The 25,280-nt window shown below is 38.2% G+C and overlaps 1 protein-coding gene across 5 annotated transcripts in view; it reads left to right on the top strand.

The window, feature by feature from the left end:
* Window positions 1-25,280, top strand: part of GDA (guanine deaminase) — a 178,210-nt gene that overhangs the window by 70,712 nt on the left and 82,218 nt on the right. For all 5 annotated transcript variants that reach the window (XM_054689573.1, XM_054689574.1, XM_054689572.1 and 2 more), the window contains one exon: window positions 13,383-13,433. In XM_054689573.1, coding sequence (XP_054545548.1) covers window positions 13,404-13,433 — 30 coding nt within the window. In that variant the 5' untranslated portion in view covers window positions 13,383-13,403. The remainder of the gene's footprint in view (window positions 1-13,382; window positions 13,434-25,280) is intronic.

Here is a 25,280-nt window from a genome sequence, read left to right on the forward strand (position 1 = left end):
GCGCCACCAGGGGAGGCCCAAAAGGGGCACAATTTTTTAGGTAAAAGTCTGTGTTGTATAAAACAAGAATTCAGTCTATACAGTGTTAAGCATCTGTGGTGTACAGTTACACTGGTAATGACCACCTCCTAGTGAAATATCTGTGTTAAGGGATTTTGTTAATGGAAATGAGCAGATCTCTACATGTCAAAGGATTTTTATGGCAGTATGTGAGATGTCATGGTGGTAGAAGAAGCGATACTGGTAAGGGTGCTATTCCAGTGGTCCCAAAGAAAAATTGTATAGTTGAATTAAGGTATTGGTAGAGGGAACCGAAAAGAGAGAAAACAGAAGGCTCTCTTCTCTGGCTTAACTCATCCTTACATCATGAAGCTGTACTATGGAGCTGTCAGTCCTTAATGAGAAGCTGAGTTTCCCCACCAGTTGCTTGGGTGCCTACTGGTTTGAGGAATTAGCAGAACCAGTGGTGGCCTTAGTGAAAGAAGTTCTTGTGAAGTGGTGGAAAGAGTGGAAACCTGTTTATAATAGGATGAAGAATGAATGGGAAATGAGAAGGGAGATAGCATACACTGACTATTCTTATTAGGTGATAGACCTGAAATTTAAAAAAAAAAATGGCACAAATAAAAAAAATAGCTATAAATTATAGGGAAAAATTTTAACTATTTTAATATTCAAATAATAAATAAGCATAATTAGCATGAAGAGCATATTTATGAGAACAAGTGTAGTCCCTTGTCCCCTAGTGGTAATGACTTCCAGCTCTCCTAGTGTTTATAAATAATATACTTAGATTATTATTTTATTGACTTACGAATTTTAGACATTATTTAATTAATTATAATTGCAGAAGAGGAAACTTTAGGTTTATTAGACCAGTCTCTCTAGAAATTAGTCCACCCCACCCTTGACGGCTGAAGGTGTACTCACCTTCCACGTGCCAACAGTATTATTTCCATTTCTGGTTGAATTAATACTTAGTGTTTGCATATTGTGGCTATAAAACAAAAAAAAACCCTGCTCACTGAACAAATAGTGTACAAATTCATTGCTTATATAACTTTTTATTCTGAAGGCAAATATTGACTCTTTTTTAAATGTACATTTTATTAGTCCTTCCCAAATGCTCTAAAAGCTCTATAAATATGTCTGAACACCATTTCCCTGAGGGTCAATGCTTTATGCTATCTGTAAATTCTGTTTCCTCCCTGCTTGGAGTCATGGCTCCAATTGTCCCTGGCTGCTTTCTGGACCTAAAGCACTGTTATACCTGGGACTTTGTTGTTCTCTGAGAATGTCTCTTTGCCACATGCCTATGAGATCCCTTGTGCCCAGGTCCTGTGCCCTCCTCTCTCTTGATTTGGAGTAGCGCATGTTCCAGAGTTTCCTGGGAAAGCATTTCTTAGAGGAACTATTTTGAGATCTCACAGTTCTAAAAATTTTTAATATTCTACACTTAGAATGATGCGTATTTATAGCTTACATGGATATGGAATTCTAAGTGGGAAATAATATTCCTTCAGAATTTCAAAGGCTGTGTTCCATTGTCCTAGTTAAGTACCATTCTGATTCCTAGACTGTTCTATTTAGTATGTATTTGCTTATTTCTGAAAGCATTGAAGACTTTTTATTTATTACTAGCATTTTGACATTTCATAATGATGTGCCTGAATTCTTTTTCTCACTAGCTGCACCACCTATTTGGTGGGTCTTTCAACTTGCCTACTTAAGATCTTCAACTATGGGAAATGTACTAATTCTCCTTCTTTGATACTTTGCTTTGCTTTCTTTCAATGAAATTAGATGTTGAAACTGTAGTAGGCTCTCTTGAGATGTGCCCAAAGCAAAAAATGGAAAGATCACAGGCAAATTCTTTTGATGGAACAACATTAGCATGCATCTGAGGTTGTGTGGACTCACATACCACAGCTATGACTAAAGTCAGAGCTGAGCCCAGAGGAGGTGACACAACATTCCAGGAGCCATCTGGTATAAGTTTGTGTCATGTCAGACAATTCTCCTGTGCATTTACATGTATACAAATACAATTATCCATCTAGCTATACCTCCATACATTTCTGAATAATGATATTTTCATTGTTGCAGATATGAAATATTTTTCATTTTGTTGGGATTCTTGCTTTTCTAGTAGACATATTTCTGACTTAGTGTTTACAGATGTGCCTCAATCTGTTTAACCACTGCAGAGCAGTCCATTGTATGGAGGTGCCATACTTTTTTTTTAAATTACTATGGTTGTGCTTCTACATTCATCAACAACAAGCTGACTCTTGCTAAGGTCATCAATAATCATCATGTCTTTAAATCCATGATCTTTTATTAGTTCTTTTCTTAAGTGACATGTCCTTGCTATCATCTTTGATGTGTTTTCTTTCATGTTTGTATTATGGTGGGAATATTCTTTGCTTCAAGTCACACCCATTTCATACATCTTAAAAAGAATTAGCAAATGTGATGATAGATTCAAAGTCAAATCATGATATAAGATAGAACAAGTTTTATTTTTCTTGCTTTTATTTTTTAACAAAATATGTTTTTCCAACTCTTTGCTCCTGAATTTTTTGTAAGAACAATTTAAAAAATGTTTGACTTGATGTTTAAAGATGATATTTGCTAATTATAGTTTGCGGGAATGTACAACAAAATAACACACATTTGGATTACAGCATTCTGTATTCTTTGTTGACACTGAGTGAAACAGGCTATTATTAGCCAAGAATAATGTGGGCAGGATATAGATGGGGGATTTTAACAATTAAATGAAAAGACACCTTTTTTCCTTTCAATGTCAATACCTTTTATTATATTTCAAAAGCTAGTCTTGTTTAATTGAAATCATTTCAGGAGACTTAGAAATGTTTGTGTTGATCTTTTATTAACCTATTTAATTTTGGATTGGCACTTCAGACTAAGACTACAAAATGTAATGTTTATATTAGTTGGAATGTGCAAAGTACAGAGGTTAAAAAATACAGGCTTAACCATCCTGGTTGGCTTGGTTAGCTTGGGTTACTATAACAAAATGCCATCAACTGAATGACTTAACCAACAGACAGACATTTATTTCTTGCCAATCTAGAGGCTGGAAAGTCCAAGATAGGGTGCCAGCATAGTCGAGTTTTGATGAGGCTACTTCCTGACTTGCTGATAGTCACCTTTATGCTATTATCCTCACATGGCAGGGCGGGGAAGCCCTAGTGTCCTTTTCCTCTTCTTGTAATGACACTAATCCCATCAAAAGGTCTCTACCCTCCTCACCTCACCTAAACCACATTCTTTCCCAAATTCCTCACTTCCTGGTACCATTGTGGGGTAGGACTTCAATATAGGAATTTGGGAGGAGCATAAACATTCAGCCCATAACACCAAGATATGTATTGGCTACTTATTACCTGTGTGAACTTGGTCACATGACTTAGACTTTGTTTTCTCATCTATAAAATTGGAGTCATATTTTATAATCTTACATAGCTCCTCTAAGGAAGAAATGGGATAACATTTTTAAAGTGTTCGATGAAATCTCTATCATTTTTAAGTGGCTATTGTTAGGACTCTTCTATGAGCTTAAAGTGTCAGTTACTCTTTATGGCTCTTCAGTATGTTGGTGGTCAGTTGTGTTGGAAGAAGAGTCTCTCAGGTGAACATAATGTAACATGAAACTATTAACTGTCAGAAAGGACACTTGGAGAGTTGATTCATCAGCATTGACTCTACCTACACTTGGTGGATTCTGTTAAGATTTAGGGAGTCCTTATGGCACTGGGGAGCCCCATGATGCTAACTGACCATCATGTAGGTCAGAAAATCTGTGGACTTTCTTTTACTAGTGTCCCATCCAATGCCCTTAGGGAACTACAGAAGAATTAGAGATCTGATGCAAGTGCATTTAACTAGCGTCCCACTGCATCTAAGCTTGTAAGGAACAAATGGAATCCAGATATGCAAATTGGCTTTATCCTCAGAGCAGCCCCAGGGTCACCTGGTTCTCAAAGTAGTCTCTGACCCTACGAACTTTAAGAGCCTCTCACTATACACTTTGAGTGTTTTCTGTAGTATCTTCCTTAACTTATTTTCCCATACCCCATACTTTCTAATGGAAAACATGTAGTTGTCTTCTCTAGGAAAAGATTAAATTGTATTGGGATACTCAACATCTAAAATTTGATAAATTAATGCATGTGTCTTTTTGAGGGAGTTTTAAAAATTATTTTATTTATTTATATTTATTTTTGCATAGAAGAACTGGGGAGTAGGCCAGAGGTGTGGGGCAGGGTGGTGAGAGGATTCATCAGAGACAGAGTGGGGAGCGGAACAGGCGGATTTACTGAAATACACTGCTAAGGGGAGCAGCAGGTGGGACAGGAGAGGTCTGCTGTGCCATGTGAGTTAGCTCCCTGGCTGGGATCATACTCAGGCTAGAGTGGGGATAGCACTGAGACTCAACCCGTAGACCCCCAGGGAGACCCAGCGGGTTTTAAATTATGGAATATAAAAAATTTATAGCTATTTTCCTTAATTTTAATGTTGCAATGTAATCTGAATATTCACTGCCCTCCTTAATCAGCAGGTATAAATGAGGTCACTGGAACATTAATAAGTTAAGCTTCTTCATAACCATTTGCCATACGTCATGACCTTAGCTCATCTCCAGTATTTTATGGCAATTTCTTGAGTGTCTCACTTGAGCTTAGGAATAAGTTCACACATTCTAATTTTGTATCATTATTGAAGCCCATTTCTACAAGTCGTTTTATTGAAATCATCAGCACAGCCAGTGTGGCCAGGATCCCGCGTGGAATGCTGCTTTCTGACATTTCTGTTCCACTGCTGCCCTAATGTCACTCGGTATTGTACAGAGATTGGGGACATGCTCTTCTCTTTTAGCAGCAACTTGACACCTAGAATGTTGTGTATTCAATGCTTCCTTAAGTCTGTTATAATACTCTAGTTTTCACTTATATTCTGCTTCTTTAGAAGGAGTCTCTGAGAGTTGAGGTAGATTGTGAACTCTTTGGAAAAAACTCATTCTTTTCTCTGTTCTAGATGACCGTGTAAAACCTTCCTTCCTCTGTGTGTGTGTGTGTGTGTTTGGAAGAGGGGAGAGGGGATAATTCCTGCATGTAGAGTGACTTGTATAAGTAAATGGATATACCAGTCTGGGGTTGGCAATCGAGGAAATTATCAACATCTGCATTGCTGAGCTAAGACATTTCATTAACCTTTTGATATTTGTAATAATAAAGCTTTTATTGCAATTAGAATGCTTTGGGCTGCAAGTAAGAGAATGTTTAAATTATAGTATCTTAAATAATAATGATATTAATAGCTGCTTCTTCACAATATACTCTGGATAAATGTGCAATATAATTTATTAGGATCACCCCACACCACACTCACTACCAAGACACCCGTAGTCCCCCACCATAATCCATGGGGCTCCCTCCTGTTGGAGGACACCCCGTGTAGTGAGCAGAAGGGCCTTTACCCGAGTCCCTAAGGCATGTGAAAACACATGTGTCTAGGAGGAAAACCTCTGAGTGTCAGGACTTGGTGTTGAGAGCCTGGAAAGTGACCTGCGTGGAGTCAGGCTTCTACATCTCCACAGTCTGAGAATAACAAAATGGAGAGACCCTGCGCAGTGAGCAAAAGGGCCTTGACCCGTCTTCAAGGCATGTGAAAACACATGCATCTCAGAGGAAAACCTCTGGGTGACAGGACTTGGTGTTGAGAACCTGGAAGTGACCTGCGTACATCTCCACAGTTTGAGAATAACAAAAATAATGAGTGAACTTCCCAGGCTCTGGCTAAGAGGCGATAAGATTATGTGCGTGAGAACTAACCACCTGGTACCCTACTGTGTGAAGTAAATAGATAATAGTAAGAAAATAGACTAATCACTCATACATATTACCATTATATGGTATGCTTTGATGTTACACCTGCTGCAATTAAAATAGTATATAATGAGCACTAAGACAACAAGGATTTACTACATGCTGGACATGACAGTCCTCCATGTCTGATTTCCCTTAACGTCGTGTCCCAGGTCTCAGACTCACTAGAAGTCCACACCCTCCCACCTTGCTCTTGCCCCTTTCCTTCGTCCTCTGGTAGACTCAGTTCCATAGTCAACTTTCTAGATTTTGTTGTTGGGTTGGTTTTATGTAACCCTTTGTTTAGCCTCCCTTTATTCCACATGTAAGTGACAACATAGACATTTTTACCCACATGATGTGGGAGGAAGTAGAGGCTGAGTGGAAGGTTCATCCACTTACCCACTATCTCTGAGCTTCTCAGCAGCTGAGCTGGGATTTAGACTGATAGTCCTCTCATGCAAAGACCTGTACCACTCACTGTCTGCCCAAATGTTCTCAGCTAATCTGGAGATATTTGAGACTGTGCTGGAAGTTACCTACATTTGATGACTTCAAAATAGGTTAAAGATCCTCCTGTGGTTTGACTGAGAGTCAGCATGGAATGAAATGCATGCAAGAAGCTGGAAAACAATGTTAAGTGATGGTTTCTATAGTGGCCACTTGTGATTGTGGCACAACAGGACCTCCACTTGTCTCTGCAAAAGTCCAAATTCTCTCATTTAACCAGCTCTATGCATTCTAACAGCTATGAACACACTTTTCCATGGAAAATATTTCCCTGCTACTCCTCAGTAATCTTTTTCTGACAGGAGGCCTTTTGCTAATGCCAGTGATTTCCAAAAGGTCTAACCATTGGGACACTTATGCTGTCCATAAGAAATTATAGATGATTATCCCTCCGGCAGAGAAAGAGTGGCTTGTGTCCCTAGAATGTAACACTGAATGTTCCAGATGGACAAGAACTCCTGGGGTTCCAAACCACTCTGGGGGATCATTTATTTCTTTATTTTGTACCTTCTTTCTTTTCAGTGCTTCCAGATGTCTCTGTCATAACAGAAAACTCCTCTAAATTACTGCCTGTTACAGTTAAGACAGCTCTGTGTCAAAAAGCCTCTGATTAGTTTCAATCCAATAGTGCTAGGGTTTCTTTTCTGTGATACACAGGTTACAGTGTGAACCAAGATTAAGAGGAAATGAGGGCCTCCCTGGTGGCGCAAGGGGTTAAGCACCGCATTATAAGCAATCCGCATCCTCTGCAGCATGAGTTTGATCCCCAGCCATCCAGGGAGCAACCCACATGGCACAGCAGACCTCTCCCGACTCGCCCACTGCTCCCCTCAGCAGTGTGTGTGTATTTCAGTCAGTCTGCCTATTCTGTTCCCCACTCCATCTCTGGTGAATCCTCTTACCCCCCACACCTCTGGCCTATACCCCAGCTCTTGTATGCATAAATAAATAAATCTTAAAAAAAAAAAGAGGAAATGAGTCAAACAAGTGCTGGCTTATTAATAAAATGTAAATTCAACAGAACCTATTCAAACATCCCCCCAAACTAAAGACTTTTTGAACAAAGCCTTCTCAATCTGAACGGTTTATAAATTTTGGGTAGTTATGAGGGAAGCCAGCCAGAATTAATAGCAACTCTGAGTTATAGTTTAATATACCAGAAAGAACATTTGGGTTTTTTTTAATCTGCATCTAAGAAATAGAATTAATTTGGTATAAAGTATTTCCAAGTCAAGAGCTACCTAAATCTGCCTTGCTATGTATAACTATGCATTATTGGTTGTTAGGAGCACTAAGTTTTTTTTCATTTTTTAAAATTTTAACATTTATCATTTTTAGGAGCACTAATTTATACTTTAAAAAAACTATGAATTTTTTAAATGTCAGCAGTTCTCCTAAGTAAGTTGATCTTGAATATGGCATGAATTTAACAAAATCAAAACCTTGTTCAAATGTAAATCACAACTCAACCAGGGTGAAGTGCTAGAAAATGGAAGAGAATGCAAATGATTTACTTATTAACAGGTAAATAAATAGTCACTATTTATCATGTGCTAGTGCTTTGCCAATAGCATAATCCTAAAGGGCAATACTTATTATCTTAACTTTTCAGGTAAGTCACAGAGTTTGAGGAGGTTGAATAACGGGCCCACAACCGTGTATGTAAGAGTCAGCTTCTATACAGCTTCAGTGGGTTTCACTGCAGGCCCCTTGTTCCTCATTGCTTTCATTTTAGTGCTGAGAGAGATTTTAGAGTTGATCTCCTCCAGGGTTTCTTAATTTTCAGTAATGAATATCCCTTTTAAAAAAAACAATTCATGCGAATTCAGTGTTAACATAAGTTTATTCTATTGTGAGAAATTTAAATATATAAAAATTATTTCTTTTATGCCCATGTATCTTATATAAGCATAAAATCAAGCTATATTATAAATTAAATACCAAGCAAATTACAAAACCAGTACAATTTAACATGTTAGAGGCAGTGTTTTGCTGAAACCAAATCACCAAGATTAGCTTTCAAAATATTAGAAGGTACTACCAGTCACTGCTACAGATAATCAGATTCTACAGCAGTGGGTATGCATGTAAATGTTCAGAATGTTATTAATAATTTAAAGGCAATGAGAAATGCTCAGATGCCAATTTTAATAAAGTCATTTTGAACTCTGTAAATTATCTTATTTACAGATAAGGTCAGCATTCTGCCTTTAAAAAAAAAAATCTATGTTAAAGGGTATTTAAATGAATAATCACCAGAATGTGAAACTGAAAATTTCTCATTATGTGGTAACTGCCTTACCAAACAATTTTTGTGCTATTGCTAACTGGTACTGCTGGTACCCCGGAAAGCAGGTTCATTTCATAATGGTTCACCCATTGGTTGAATGGTTGGTTCATAATGGTTTCACCCATCCTCTCCTTTTCTCTGTCCAAAGTTTTGTGTAGTAGTTAGGTATTAAAACAATAAAGCCTGAAATTTTTCAGTGTCTGAAACTGGTTAAATTCCATTTTTCACCCACGTCAAAGTCTGGTCAGGCAGCCTTCTATATTGTCACCTTCCATTATGTCATTTCACCTACTTTTTATCCTCAGTTGCCTTTAGTCCATCCTATAATTTGGAAAAGAGAACAAGAACTGTATGTGCTATAAGACGTATGTGCTGTATGTGATGGATGTTTACATGGACCAGAACTGGAAATGGCACATACCCTCTGCCACATTCTGTTGGCCAGAACTCAGTTACCTGGCCACAACCAAATGTAAGAGAAACCAGTAAATGTGGTCCAGCTGAGTGCTAAAATAGGAAAAGGAACCAATAAATATATAGCAGACTATTCCTCATTAAGCATTCCCTCTCCCCCTTTTTTGTTTTAGTAACCGGAAGTGCTTACCTGTACTGAATCACATAGGAATATGGAAATAGGCACTGCAATGATGTAGCACTAACCCGGTTTAAGTGGCTAATTAATGATCTATATATGCTCATATTACTGTTTTAGATTGTCCTTGAAATAAAAACAATAAATGCAAATTGCTTTTAAAAACTAAAAGACATGTGAGACCTTTGAAAACTAAAAGGACCCTAAGTCCTAATGTTAGGAACCAACACCCGGATGAAATTGTCATCCTATTCAGGTTGGAGTGCTGCCGATGCCTGTGCATTCACCACAGTTATTCTTAGCCTTGGGTTTTTATACCATTTACCTGACTAAAATTCTGTACCCCTTTCATTTCAGAAACTGACCTAAATCCTACTGACCACATACTTCTGTGAAGGTTCCCTAGCCTTCCTGTCTTCCATGATCCTTGATTTTGCCTAACTCGTATCGTACACAGAAGTAAAAATATATTCACACCATTATTTTGCTGACAAATATATGTCTTGACTCATCAAATGATTTCCCATCCAGGGTATGGAGGAATTTTTTACTTCCCACAGAAATAAAGAAAATAAGGATAAAATGCTGGGATATTTTTAAATGGTTAATGACTTAAGCCTCTAAAAATTATTTTCCTGAGAGTTTGTCTTTTCTTTTTTTTTTCTGACATTAACATGGCTTTGCTTTTGTAAAATGATTATTTGAGAGACAAAGAACAATTTCTTCCCCCCACACCAACCCATATACCTCCCTCTACCCTCCAGCTCCTCTTCTGGACTCAAAAGTGAAGTGATGTCCTTTAGGTTTCACTGTAAGTTTAAATCCAAGTGTATCACTCAGGATATTATGGATAACAAAAGTGAAATATCTTCAACAATAAAGAAACTTAAAGAAGTCCTGAAGAATGTATCCTTAGCAGGGTTGATTTATTCAGTGACCAGTGATATCAAGGATCCGGCTTCTTTCTGAAGAGGACTTTGCTGGACAATCGTCTTCAGTAGGGTTGAAAGATGGCAGTCACCATTCTAGATATCATAAATTGACATGCCACTGTTTGGCAACATGAGAAGAGATGGTCTCTTTCTGTTTATCTTTTATAAAAGTAAGGAAACAGTTTTCAGAGTCAACCAGTGGACTTCTCCCTCAACCCCATGGCTAAAAGCATGTCATGGGCTGACAAAAACCAATCGCTGCTGCAAAAAGAAGGGAATAAATATGATTGATTGGGATATACCACTAAGTTGGGTTTAAGGTTACCTTCTCAGAGGAGTAGCAACTAGAACAAAATTGGGTTCTGCATGCACAAAAGAAGCAGGGACTTGGTTGTCAATCATAAGGTTTACTACAACAGACCGATTCTACATGTCTTCTTTCAGCACAAAAAACTAGTTGAAGGAGTAGGAGAGTTCAAAAATAAATTCAGGTACTGAGAAAAGGGAAATTGATTCTTCATTCCTTTTTTAGAATCACAGAAAACCTTCATAATTTATGATAATGTTTGCATGTACCATACAAAAATCCCTTCTTTGTTCTTCCTTATACTGTTATGAAGATAAATAGGCTCTATAAAACCATATACCATAAATATAAGCTTCTAACACAATATTGATTATTTCAACTATTTCTAAAGAGCTGTAGGAATTCTATAAAAAGAAAAATGAAACTCTAGTAGATGCATAGAGAAGTCAAACAATTGCATCGATTTTAAGGCAGCAATTTCCCACAAACATGTCAGAACAGTATAAATATCTGGGGAAGAAAAAACTGTTCAGCTTCAATAGTAGTCAAAGAAATGCAAATTAGCATGATAAACATTTTCACCCATCAAGCTAGCATTCTTAGTGAAGGTTGGTGTGTGTGTAGTGAAGGTTGGTGTGTGTGTAAGGAATTAGACATCATCATGCTCTGATGGTGGGATTGTAACTTGCTGTTTCTTTTCTGGTTGTCATTTTAACAATGTATGACAGCATTGTGTATTCCCTGTTTTCACTGGTCTCTAGGGTCATTGGGTGCAGAGACTGTATTTACAGACCCAGGTTTCCTAGTATCTATTTTTTTTTATTTAGTTTATTTATTTATGCGTCCAAGAGCTGGGTTTTAGGCCAGAGGTGTGGGGAGTGAGGATTCACCAGAGACAGAGTGGGGAGCAGAACAGGTGGACTGACTGAAATACACTGCTGAGGGGAGCAGCAGGTGAGACAGGAGAGGTCTGCTGCACGATGTGGGTAGCTTCCTGACTGGGGATCTAACTCATGCTAGAGTGGCTGCGGATAGCTTCATAGTGCTGAGATTTAACCCCTTGCACCACCTGGTACCTAAAGCACTGACTACGTATGTGTTGAATTAATAAACAGATGTTTATAGTCTTTAACCTGGCATTAAAGTCTCTAGGAATATATATGAAACAAATAAGAGTTATATACCAAGAGTTAATCTATAAAGGTGCTAATGTACAAATAATGTGAACTGTTATTCTGTTAGGAAAGGAATATGGCTGATTCTTTTTTATTGTAATGAATAGCCTCAATAAGAAAAAAGTGATGTTTATAGGGGATTAATAGGGGATTAATATAATAAATGTTAGTACATTCAAATAATAACAGTTAATAAAAACTTGCAGAAGATTATTTAATAACATTTGAAAGTGTTTATAAAAGTATATTATCAAATCAAGAAGGATTTCAAAATAGCATGATCTCTTTTATTAAAAACATGGATATGTGTAAGTGCTTAGAAAAATGTATACAAAATATAATGGGGATATGTGGGAAATATACAAATAATGTGAACTGTTATTCTGTTAGGAAAGGAATATGGCTGATTCTTCTTTATGATTTTTATATTTAACATGTATTGCTTTAATAATTATGGAGAAAATACATAATGTTCTTTTGTTCAAGTGAATGATCTGAGGAAAAAATCTTTTTCCTCCTTACTACTCCTAATCAGATGTCATTATTTTCTTTTTCTAAAGATGACTTGATAAAGATAATATACTTTATCAACCAAACTAAGCATAAAGAACTAATTAGTGGTGTTTTTGTGACAGATTGTGGGATGTTTTCCCACTGTGATCTCTGCAGCAAAGACAGGCTTTTAAGTGATATTTTGAAGATCAAAAAGAGTCACAGCTTTCTGTGTATACTGTGGAACTACATATTTTAGATTTGACCCTCAAAATTCAGTCTCTTGAATTTGAAATTAAGCTTGCTTCAATCTTGTATATCGCATAAACAAGAACATCAACTTCATGTTTTAAAAAGCTGCTTATGTACTTCTGTCTCTCTCTGCCAGTGCTATTTAAAGAGTGGTGTGAGCACACTTATCAATAGGATGTGTGAGTCATATCAATAATTATGAGCAACAGCAATACTTTACTCAAAGATGTAGAGCATTTTAAAAAATTCTAAGCAAAATACCGTCTTTGCAGCTGAATGCAACTGAAAGATAAGGGCTATGCGAAGCAATGGGGTTCTTTGTTGTTTTTGATCAATTGATATTTTTGTAGGTGAAAAACAAGTGATCCAGTGAACATAAAACATGGCATTTTTTAACATCCACTTGATATATCTATATTTGCATGTAAACCCACTGCCCCGAAGACATGATTCACAATCTCCTGCATGTTTTATGAGGCCCTCCATGTTTATCAACAGCCTCCAGGTAGCTCCCTGGGTTTTCCATGGTGGATATTCATTCTTTTCCTCTTTTATTAAGTCTATGTTTCTGTCTCCTGCCCCTTTACACTTGGCCTCAACACTAGCATTATTCAGAAAATAGAAGGCACCAGGCAGAAAATGACTCTTCTTTGCTCCCCTGAATGTCAACCTTAGCTAGCTTAGCAATCTATGCTCCTTTCTGTGGTTAACTCCTTTCTTTGCTTTGCTCTCATCTTCCTCTGCCTCTGAAAAACTATTCTCCACAAATTAACCCCATCTCCTCTACTTTCAACCATAGGCATCTCAAAATCCTCTTGAGTAAATTATAAATAACATTAAAAAATGGAAATTCACATTTATTAAGCATTTAGTTTATCCCTGCATGGGACTAAAGGCTTTGAAATATATTAACGTATTTCTTTCAATCTCTTTTTAAGGTTGATGTTGTTTCCCATATTATGCAGATTAGGAAACTGAAGCTCAGAAAGGTAAGTACCATCTAAGATTATGCAATATGTATGTGGCAAAACAGGGATTTAAACAAAACTCTGTCTGATTGCAAGAGTCTATCTTAACCATTTTGCTATTCTGCCCTTGTTTGTCTCTGAAAAGCCCCTTCTTGGACCCAATCTGTTTCTCTCTGACTCACAATAGACACATTTCCTGAAACATTTGTATTCACTTACTCTCCACTTCTCACACCTCAGTCCTCTGCAGCTTGGCATAAGCCCCACCAGTGATCACTGAAATCACTTGGAGCAACAGCACCAGTTGCCCTATTTGATTTGTCTCTATTGACAGTTTTCTCTTTGGAGTGTTCTTTTCCACGCACTTTCATAAAATGCCCGTTTTGCAAGTTTTCTCGTCTACCTAATCAGTCTTTGGGTCATGATGGCTTATTTTTCTCTGTCTATCCCTTAGGTGTTCAGATTCCTCAGATCTTTCTTAGGCCATCTCTTTTTGTTACAAATACTGTGCTGGCAGCTTCATCCATCCCCATAGGTTTACTCTTGTTTGCTAACAAATCCACATTTCTATCTAGAGCCCAGGTCTCTATTCTGACTTTGAGACCTGCTATCTCCTGCCTCTTTGATATCTGACTTTACAAGCCCCACAGATGCCAAGGACTGGGAATATATTTTCTAGAGCAGAACACTTGGCTGGAATCCCAGTGTGACCACCTAGAACCATGTATTTCTGGGTATGTATCTCCCTCTATTTCTCATCTCACTTGTATATGTGTGCACACACACATGCACACACACATATATACACTCACATACCTTTTTTTCTCTTTTTAAGGAAAAACATCTTTTACAAATAAAGATACTACTATATAATTGCAGGTTACATTTTCATAATCATTATGCTGGTCACCTGCTATTCCTTCATTAAGTGAGCAAATGTTCTGCTCTATTTATTATAGATCCCTATTTATTATGGGTCAGAAGCCAAAAAGGAAAGGGAGACTGGAGGGAAGAAGAGTGGGAAGTAGAAATGACTGAAATTTTTAAAAAAGAAAAGAAAACCTGAGTTTTTACATAATTTTACACAAATTGCTTTCCATTAATGACATCATTCAAGGTAATCAGTGAACATTATTAACTAAGAGGGACTGGTTGCATCCAGAGATTAATACTCAGTGAACAATTATGAAGTCATATTTTCAAATCTGATGATCATCAGGGTCACTGTAAAAAAATTTTCAATGCATGTATGTGGATTCTACCCAGACTTGCTGAATCGGTACCTCAGGGCATGGGAGCCAGAAGAAATTCATATTTTAAAGCTCTCAGTTGATTCTGATAATCAGTCTTGTAAACTATGGACAAACAGGCTTTTACACCTACAATATAACAAAATAGCCATTACCTCCTTTAGAACAAATGAAAACTATTTTTAGTGTGATCTGCTATTTGTGTTTAAAACTGGGATAATTTGAGAGGACTCGCAAGACTCTTCTTCGATACCTGTGACTTAAAGACTGCATTTATCAGTCTTCTTTCTGATGACATGTGACTGTGTGGCTAAGTTCTGTCAATTGCATGGGAGTGGAAATAGCATTTACCAATTAGGGTTTTGCCTGTTAAGTGGTGATTTCTTGTATATATATGGTGGTGATTTCTCATATATTTCACCATATATATATATATGGTGGTGATTTCTCATATATAAGTGATTTCTTGTATATTCTTAATAGTTTCGTACCCTTTTGCCATCCATAAGAAGCCTAAGGACTTCTTTTTAAAATAATATTTTTATGTGCATAAAGGAAGCTACTTTTAATGACAAAGGAGACCAATCATATGACACAGTGTTATCAAAATATTAAAAGAATAAGTTTGTACAGTGATGTAGATGTTTATCAGCACATCCAACAAGATTTAATATCAGTGGCAGAATTACGAACATGAAGGCAGCTTGAAGTGAAGGTAGGTGAGATATTTTAGAGAGGGGTAATGTTATAAATTCAGAGCACTTTGGTTTCTGTGGCTTCTGTGATTGAATTGACTCTATTTTTATGTTTCCAAAACCCTAATAACTTCTAGCTTTGTCCTCATCCTGCCCAAAGTCCTGATCTTCAATGGTTACTTTGAGGAAAAGTATAAATAAGTTGTTTCCATAGCTTGGCTATTACAAAAGTGCTACAATATATCTCTTCAAATTACTGTTTTGCATTGTTTGGAAAAATACCAAGGAGTAGAATTGTTGGATCACAGGATAGATTTATTTTTAATATTATGATGAATTTTCATATTGTTTACCATAGGGGCTGGATTACCCACCAACAATGTAGGAGTGTTCCTTTTTTTCTACACCTTTGTCAATATATGCTGTATGTGGTTGTTTTGATATAAGCCATTTTTACTGGAGTGAGATGGCATCTCATTGTGGTTTTGATTTGCATTTCCCTGATGATAAGTGATGTTGAACTTTTTTTTATATGTCTGGCGGCCATCTGTATGTCTTCTTGAAAAATTGTCTATTTAGCTTTTCCGCAGTTTTTGATTGGGTTCTTTGTTTTCTTTTTGTTGAGTTGTGTGAGTTCTTTGTAGATCTTGGATATTAGTATCTTGTCGAATGAATGATATGCAGATATTTTCTCCCATTTGGTAGGATGTGTTTTCATTTTAATGATAGGTTCTTTTGCTGTGCAGAGATTTTTCTAGTTTGATGTAATCTCATTTGTTTATTTTTACTTTTGTTTCCTTGCCATTGGAGTCAAGTCTCCAAATACATCACTGAAGCTAATGTCATGGAGTGTTTTGTCTGTGTTTTCTTCTAAGTATTTTATGGCTTCAGGTCTCACTTCCAAGTCTTCAATCTATTTTGAATTCATTGTTATATGTGGTGTGAGAAACTAGCCTGATCTGTATAAAACTACTTTACACTTTTTTATATTTAATGTGCTTTTTAACTTGGAGGAGAAATTATATCCATTTTTAAAAAAAATTAGCATGTGAACCTGGTTGAGTCAAAACCAATTTTTAAATTTATTTCACTTGTGAGAAAATAAATACCTTCTGAAATGAAGAACAAAAAAAGATATGGATGTATATCTTCCCTGGGAGAATCTACAGTATGTCTGTAGGTTTAGTAGTTCTTTTCTTTTAGGTTAATCCTTGAACATTCTCTCAGGTTATCTTCTTACATCATCATTTTAAGGATCGGATGAAATAATATATGAAACTGGATCGTGTAAGCTCTGTTGTTCCTATTCTATGCAAAAATAAGGTGTTTTCACTGTCAATGGATGGCTTGGGAAGTCACTTCTCCATGAGACTATAATCCATTCATTAGGGAGGACTTTGAATTCTATCTCAATCCTATCAACTATTTTGTTGGATGGTTTTCACTTGAGTCAAAGACTTCCACATCTTTTTTTTTTTTTTTTTAAGTAAGTGGTTTACTGGATTCCGCTACTAGTTACCAACATCCTTACAAGAAGGAGTTTGTGATAAATGGAAAATAATTTCAACTCAGAAGAAGATATTGAAGATGTTTAAATGCAAGTAAAGAAATAATTAGAATTACATGGCTGCTACTTTACCTGCCTGTTACCACCATATAGTCCTTGAGGTATTAATAAAGCAATGTCTATAACTGAGCGGCAAATGTGTGCATTCATCATTCTGTGATCTCTAAAGTAAGAGGTTAAAATACTGAGTGGTAGGAAGTGGTAGGGTGGGAGGATGTTGGATGGCTTTCTTACCATTCTGAAAAATTTGCTTTACATTGACAGCCTCTTTGTTAATTGTATTAGCAATAATAATAAATTTAAAATAATGATTATCATTTTGTAACATTTATGTGCTACATATTTTTGTATCTATTACCTTCATTATAAGAATAGAAGATAGATGGTATTATTCACTTTCCAATGCTGATGTGTGTGTATGTGTCATATAATAAGAATATAATGTTAACATAATGAGAGTGGATTAATTATTTGCATTAGGATTTTGGCAACTTCTTGTAGGAGTTTTTTTTTTAACCAAATTTCAAGCCAGCTCTAAATCCCCATAGGAGTCCTGTGAGACCAGCTGACAGCCAGCATCTTTATATAAGCAGTGCTTCAGCCTCAAGCAGCCTAGCACCTAGATTATTTTTAGCAAGTAATACATGCTAATAAAAATAAAATAGTGAACAACAGTACAATCAAAAAATACAAATACACCTCTCGGATTACATATGTTCTTTTTGGAGTTCCTTGTAAGGTGTCTAATTATATGCTCGCCTGGCAATGAGGAATGAAATGAAATTACTCCAATGTTTGCTTTCTTTTGATTAAAAAATTATTAAAGGTTTCAACAGACTAGGCTAGCAGCCTCTTTGTGAGTAAACCAGGGAGTAAGCAAGGCACAACTGGAGTCTCCACGGACTGCTCTGCTCCTGCTGGCCTGCTGGCCATGCCACTGGGCTGTTCTCCTGCTCTACCTCCAGAATCTTGGGCCTCTTCCCTACCCCTGTGCTTCCAGACCAGATTGGATGTTGGCATATTGGATGAAGTCAGGGAGTCACTGAAGGAAGATGACTAGTTGGGACCACTCAGGACTCATGGCATAACTGAATGCATTTTTCACATCCCATACTCTAGTCTTCAGTCTTATAGCTCCACAGATATGAATTTTCTAGAGTCTGAGAGTTTCCCAGATGGGGGACAAATTCATGCTTACCTAATTCCTAACAGACTCCATGTAAGAACCAAAATGGTAGAATATTTGACATAAGAAATTCTAACTGCCAGAAAGAATCTGTGCTAGTAAATTTTATATGAGAAATTAAATGGTAATCAGAAGTTTGCTTTGGTAAACATGAGAGTAGAGTAGAGAAGGGATTAGTAGAATACATTGAAGAGTTAAAGGCCCATCCTCTATCAGCCTGGTTCTAGGAATCTGGTTACCAACAAGATGGAAAAGGCAAATTATTGAGCCAGAGTATTTCCTTTCCTGAAAATACCCTTCCCTGGAAATGACTTGTGCCTGCTGGACATTGTTAGATGACACTGGAAATATTTCTTCTGACCCATGGGGGCTCCCACAGTACACTGCATTGAGCAGCACTAAGAGAAATATAAACAACAAATCCCCAAATACATAGACATAGAACACCTTATGCTAATACTACATTCACATTAGGAAATGGTTATCTTTCTGACATAATATCCTAAGAAGTTTACTTTTATTTATTATTGAGAGAATAAAGGTGGTGGTGTTAAAATAAACCCAAAAAGGAGTGAACAATGTGTGTGTGTGTGTGTGTGTGTGTTTGGGAGAGGTCTTGAGGGGTACAAATCCCATATAGATATCAATTCAATGCCATTTATTATTTATGTAGATAAGAACTATTTTTAAAAAACAAATACTCGGCCTCCCTGGTGGCACAGTGGTTGAGCGCTGGGTTGTGAAGCTGCCCCCAGCCTCCGCATCGCGGGTTCGATCCCCAGCCACCTGGTGAGGGTCCCACATGGCGCGCAGACCTCTCCTGCCGTCCACTGCTCCCCTTAGCAGTGTACTTCGTCAGTCTGCCTGATCTGCTCCCTGCTCTGGCTCTGGTGAATTCTCTTACCCTCCCACACTTCTGACTGTACCCAGTGCTTGTATAAATAAATAAAATAAATCTAAAAAAAAAAAAAAAGCAACAAATACTCCCAGGAGGTTGAAACATATCGAATATTTATAACTTAGTGCACTTATAAATTTCTAGTAAGGTCTAATTGTTGACTTATAGAAAATGAATATTAAGAACTTCTATATAAAAAGAAGCTGAGACCTACAGAGCTGGTTAAAGGCAGAGTGAAAATTTGTATTTTCTTTTACTAACTCTCAGTCTATAATTTTTGCACAATTAAGTGCACCTTATTTTTCTCCTTCCACCCAGTTGATATGAACCAGATAAGGAAAGGGAATTTTGAGTTGGGGTTGGGTGGGGAAGGGATGCTTTTTTGAGAAAGAGACACTGGTAGGGCGAAATGGGTCCAAGTAGAGCCCTGAAGGGAGGCTGTAGGGTACAGAGAGGACCATGATGGGCCTCTCCATTTCCGCAATTTTCCTAGAACTGGTTGGTGACTCTTGTGCCAGCTTTTTTCAGTAGATTTTTATTCTGCCACTTCAACTATATTGGCTTTGTAAAACACAAAACAGTCATCATCAGGTACGTGAGGGAAAAACAGCTGTGGGGAGAGGCTGACACTAAGACCTGGAGATGCTGGTGAGCGGATAATTTAGGAGAAAGTAGCAATCTACTTTCATTTCAATCTAATTTTTCATTCTACATTTCTTGAGCACCTATGAGACAGGCACTGGGTGTAACCCACAGGGCACAGAGATGAATCGCACGTGTTCCTTGCCCATAAGAACCCACAGTACAATAGAAGTGGCCTCCACTTAAGCAACTCATGTGCTGCATAATATACCCAATGATCCAAGGGTGTGTAAGGCATGGTGATAATATCGAGATAGAACACAATTCTGTTGGGAGGGGCAAGAAGAGATTTTCAGGGCCTCCCGGTGGCGCAGCAGTTGAGTGCTGGGCTGCGAAGCTGCCCACAGCCTCCGCAGCACCAGTTCGATCCCCAGACACTGTGGGAGGGTCCCACATGGTGCGCAGATCTCTCCTGCTGTGCCAGCTGCTCCCCTCAGCAGTGTACTTCACCAGTCTGCCTGTTCTGCTCTCCGCTCTGGCTCTGGTGAATTCTCTCACCCTCCTGCGCTTCTGACTGTACCCAGTGCTTGTATAAATAAATAAATCTAAATTTAAAAAAAATGAAAGGCTTTAAAAAAAAAAAAAGAAGAAGGAATTTTTCAGAGGTGACTTATGACCTAAATTGTGAGTAATGAATGGGACAGTATAATTTATTTTAAACACTGAGTCTTCCAAACCTACCACCATATAACACAGGCTATTGCTGATAACAGTGTTTCTTAAATTGTGTCTATATGTTGAGTCTAAATTCTTGAGTTTCCATTCATTCTCTAATATAGTATCTTTACTTACATATCTACGATGTGACTATGTGCTTCTTGATAGAGATAAAAGGCAAGTTAGAAAGGATATTTGCCCTGGGGAAACTGTTTAGTGTGGTGATTCTCAACTCTAGCTATAGTTTAGAATCAGTGGGAGAACTTAATATATGAGTACCTGAGTGCTGCTTTCAACTTCTAGCTGAAGTTGAAAACCACTGATATGATGAGACAGACATAAATGTGAGCAGATGACTAGATTTAGTTTTATAGGATGAAGTTTCCTGGAGAGTGATGGGAATAGCATGGCAGGTGCCCCATCCAGCCTGAGCCTGAGGAGAGAATCGGTCTATGCTTTGCTGTGAACGTGGTTCCTGTTTGTACTGAGTTATGAAGGGCAAGCAGGTCTTAATTAGGCAAATGGTATGGGGGAAATGTTCCAGATGGGTAAAAATACCTGAGCAAACACTCAAATTTCCAGTTTTTTTAGCTGTCAACCTTCCCACCTCCCATCCCCACTGATAACTGTGGTCTTAAGCTGCATCCTGCATCCCTCTGCACTCCTGGCTTTGTAAAACTACCTACTTGCTGGTTTTTTTTTTTTTTTTTTTAAGACACTGGAACATTCTATCCCCCTTCCTTTGTTTCTCCAATTACATTTACTGAGGTAAAGTTGATTTATATCATTGTATGGCATCATTGTATTTGCTTTAGGGGTTATAGGTTCAAATCCCTACAAATGTATGTTTTTACACCATGCCCATCACCCAAGCCCCAATAATCCTCCTCGATGCTCCATTGGGTCCCTCGCTCCCCTTGCCGTGCATTTTCTCTTTATAGCAATGCCCTTCCTCTGTTACTCATCCTTCAAGGCCTACCCCTAGTGGCATCCTCTAAGCTAGAAATAAAAAAACTATGGCCTAAGAGTTAGAACCAGCCCACCACCACTTTTCGTAAATGAAGTTTTATTGGCCCACAGCCACCCTCATTCATTTAAGTATCATCTGTGGCTGCTTTTGTGTTAAAACAGAGAATTAAGTAGTCATTTCAGAGACGTATGACTTTCTAAGCTGTGTGTCCTTGAGATGACTGTTACTTAACACTTCTGGGCTTCACTTTCCTTATGAGTAACGAGGCAATAATAAAAGCTGCAGCATGTTTTTATTAATATTAAATAAGAATCCCTGCATATGGTGGATTCTGTGATATGCCACCCTGCTCCCCCTTCAGAATGAAGGTTGATTTCCCCAATTGTCAAAACATAGCACTTAGCTGTCAGCCTTCTGCTGAGTTGGAAGAAAACTTCCCTTCAGGTCAAGACTCTTCTGGGGAAGGCCTCATCTAATGATTTATTCTGTGGGTGGTATGAAGACCTGGTCCCTTGGCCCCAGCTCATATCTGCTGAGAAACCGTCTCGGCACCAGCACTGCCCATGGATCATGGGAATTCAACCTTCTCTATGTGTGTACCCAGTCCTGCTTCCTTCCCTATTCTGCCATAGGTGTTGGTCCCAATAGTACACCCCAAGCTCCTTCTCAGGGTCTGAGATCTGGGTCCAGTGATTTCAACCTACGATAGTAGGAATTACGATTGGTCTGAGAATGCACAGTTGGATGGGATTTTGGTGCTGAGCACTATCTGCAGGCTGCCTGTGAGGATGCTGTTGTTGGTAGGTAGAAAATACATAACGAAGGCTGCCATACCATTGTTAATACTTTCACCTATCAAGACCTGAGTGTGCAGCAGTGGAAAGGGATTGTCGAGCCAGTACCAAGTATCAGGTGTTTGAGAAATAAGAGGTAAATAGTGACCATGAGGACAGTGAATTGCCTGGCTGTTCTTAAACCTTTCTCTCAGGGAGAAGGTAACAAAAAGCTGAGATTTATCAATAGTAATCAATAGTAATTAAATGCTAAATGTGAAGACCAGAGGGCCTCCTCGCTAGAAACATACAAAAGAAACTCTTATCTCTTAAACTGGGAGGGGAGAGATTTGAATATCTGAGCCAAAACCCAGAGTAGCTGAGGCAGGTCTGCTGTGTCAAGATTAGGAAAAGTGGGTACCTCTGTGTTTTGTGTTTCCCCCCCACCTTGAATATTGAATCTCCGTATTAGTCTGAACCCACTAAGCCTGCACAACTGGCCCAATCCTCCTCTCTGTTAAGGGCTTGAAACATGCACACCCTTCCTTCCTTACTCAAATCTAAGGCACTGGCCTCATTTCTGCACTCTCTTCAGGATCTCCCCATCTCTCCTCACAAACTGTCATCCACTTTTAACACTCGCCAACTGGGAGGATGTACATTGATTTGGATTCTGAGGGTGCCGACCAAGATGGGTGGAAGATAAATTTGGATATAGAAGAGTTTACCAACATGAAAGGCATCTCCTACAATGCAAGATATAATACCCTAGTAAGGACCTGAGAGACAGTGTGAACATATAATAGGACAGCTACTAGAAGCATGGAAAAAGCAATGAGCCCCTAGTAAGTGAGGTGGAAATGAAGAATTGCTGTCATAGACAGTGTTACACTGTCTAAGGGGAAAGAACATGTTTGGTACCTCTTCTTCTTTGCCCACCTTGACAGTAGATGATGTATGCAATAATCTTGGCATATTTTTATTATTGGTATATCACTCTGAAGATCTCCAAATCAATCAAGAGGATACAGATTGGTATCATGACTAGTACTCCAAAAATGTCCCATAAGATCCAGTGGTCAACATACCAAGTGACTCCCTTGCCATTGAAAGTTCTTCTGAACCCACTAGTTACAGTTCCTGAAGTTTCTTCACCTCTCATCACCCTATCCACAATCAGATCAATATCCCTGTCCCTGAACTAGTTGTCCAGCTTTGTGATTCTTGCTTACCAGGCAGCTCTGCACCTGACTATGAGATGGGTCCAAACTTTTTTTTTTTTAAAGATTCGTTTTTAATTTATTTATGCATACAAGTGCTGGGGTATAGGCCAGAAGTGTGGAGGGTGAGAGGATTCACCAGAGACAGAGTGGGGAGGAAAACAAGAAGATCTATTGAAATACACTGCTGAGGGGGCAGTGGGTGAGACAGGAGAGGTCTGTTGTGCCATGTGGGTAAGCTCCCTGGCCAGGGATTGAACTTATGCTACAGGGGCTGTACAGTGCTGAGACTTTAACCCCTGCACCACCACGAAGGCCTGGTGCAGGGGGACTTAATTTTCAAAAACAAATTATAACAGAGGAAGAAAACCAGGCCCTAAATACCCCTTATGCAATCATCAATTTCAGGAGAACTATTCTTTTCTGAAAACAAGAAACAATTTTTGCTTAGGATGTGTCTCTGAGCTTTTGCTTTTCTGGCCTCAATCTATGCTATCTATTAATTTGCAGATTCCAGCATATCAGCTATTTCACCCAATTCTTTTCTGTTTTAAAAATTAGCAAGATGTTGGGCCTCCCCTGGTGGCGCAGGCAGTTGAGCGCCATGCTGTGAAGCTGTCCGCTGCCTCTGCAGCGCCGGTTCTATCCCGGCCAGCCGGGTGAGGGTCCCACATGGCGCTGCAGACCTCTCCTGTCATGCATGCTGCTCCCCTCAGCAGTGTATTTCGTCAGTCTGTCTGTTCTGTTCTACACTCTGTCTCTGGTAAATCCTCTCACCCTCCTGCACATCTGGACTGTACCCCGGTTCTTGTATAAATAAATAAATCTTTAAAAAAAATTAGCAAGATGTATACTTTGGATGCTACTTGGATTTTCCTTCTGTGCATGAACATTGCTCTTTGGGAATGCCAAATTGAGAACGCTTGTATGCTTTTAGATTAGCCAGGTGATCCTAGCCTATATGGAAATTATGCCCTGCATATTTGTTTTTAAACACCATGGACTTTCATCATCTTGATTTTCCATAGTTAAAATTTAAGGAAAATTAGGAAAGCACCTTTGTTTCTTCTTATACTGACTAGCTTTCTAAAAATATTCTCCCAAAATAGTGCTAAAAAGTCCATTATAATAAAACACTGCCCTCACTCTATGAATGGGTCCAAAATAGTCAGTCTGTATACGTGCAAAGTTCAAGCTATAAATACAAAGTTCAAGCTATAAATGCAAAGTAAATACTTTGCATTTCATGCAAAGTTCAAGCTATAAACCTTGGGGGCTGGCCATGAGGTCTGAACTCAGTCCCCAAACCCATTATACTGGAATCTGAGCAAACACAGAAATGCATTGTCATCAAGTTTCACTCAATGTTTAATAATCTGGTCCTTTGAGTTACATATTGAAATCTCTGTGTTTCTCCCTTATTATATAAAAACCTATCCAATTGTCTCTTTACTCCCTGTCTCTCTAGTGGAAACCATTAATATATGCCCAAATATGGACAGACATGTTTTTGGCTGAAATACTTTGCTCTAATAAAAGAATAAATCAGGTGATGAAAAGAAAATTGAACTAATTGTCAAATATCTGAGATCTTACAAAAACAGTGTTGTGATATTGATTGTAGTAAATAATGTTTGCTCATCTCAAATCCTTCATCGTGAAGTGCAACGTACTATGTCTGATCTGTGAGACCCAAACTCATTATTTGGAGACATTCTGTGAAAAATACTGTGTTCTAGGAAGGCACTTGGTTGCTGTTATGGGTTTATAGGGATGCATAAATTCTGCCACAAAATCTATTGGGAAAGAAGTTTGCTACAAAAGAGTACATAGAACTGAATAAATATTTGAGATATATCAAGAAGTAGAGGAGCTTCTGCTTAACAATTCTGCCTAGTAGTAATTCTGTTGCTACTGCTACACAGCTAAGAACTCCCAGTCAATCAGACTTCTTTGCATATACTGTGGCACCAGCAAAGAAGGTAGTTATTGTATCTGCCAATGAAATGC

Source organism: Talpa occidentalis, unplaced genomic scaffold, assembly GCF_014898055.3.
Source record: "Talpa occidentalis isolate TD23 unplaced genomic scaffold, MPIMG_talOcc4v2.1 talOcc4.7, whole genome shotgun sequence".
Classification (NCBI taxonomy): Eukaryota; Metazoa; Chordata; class Mammalia; order Eulipotyphla; family Talpidae; genus Talpa; species Talpa occidentalis.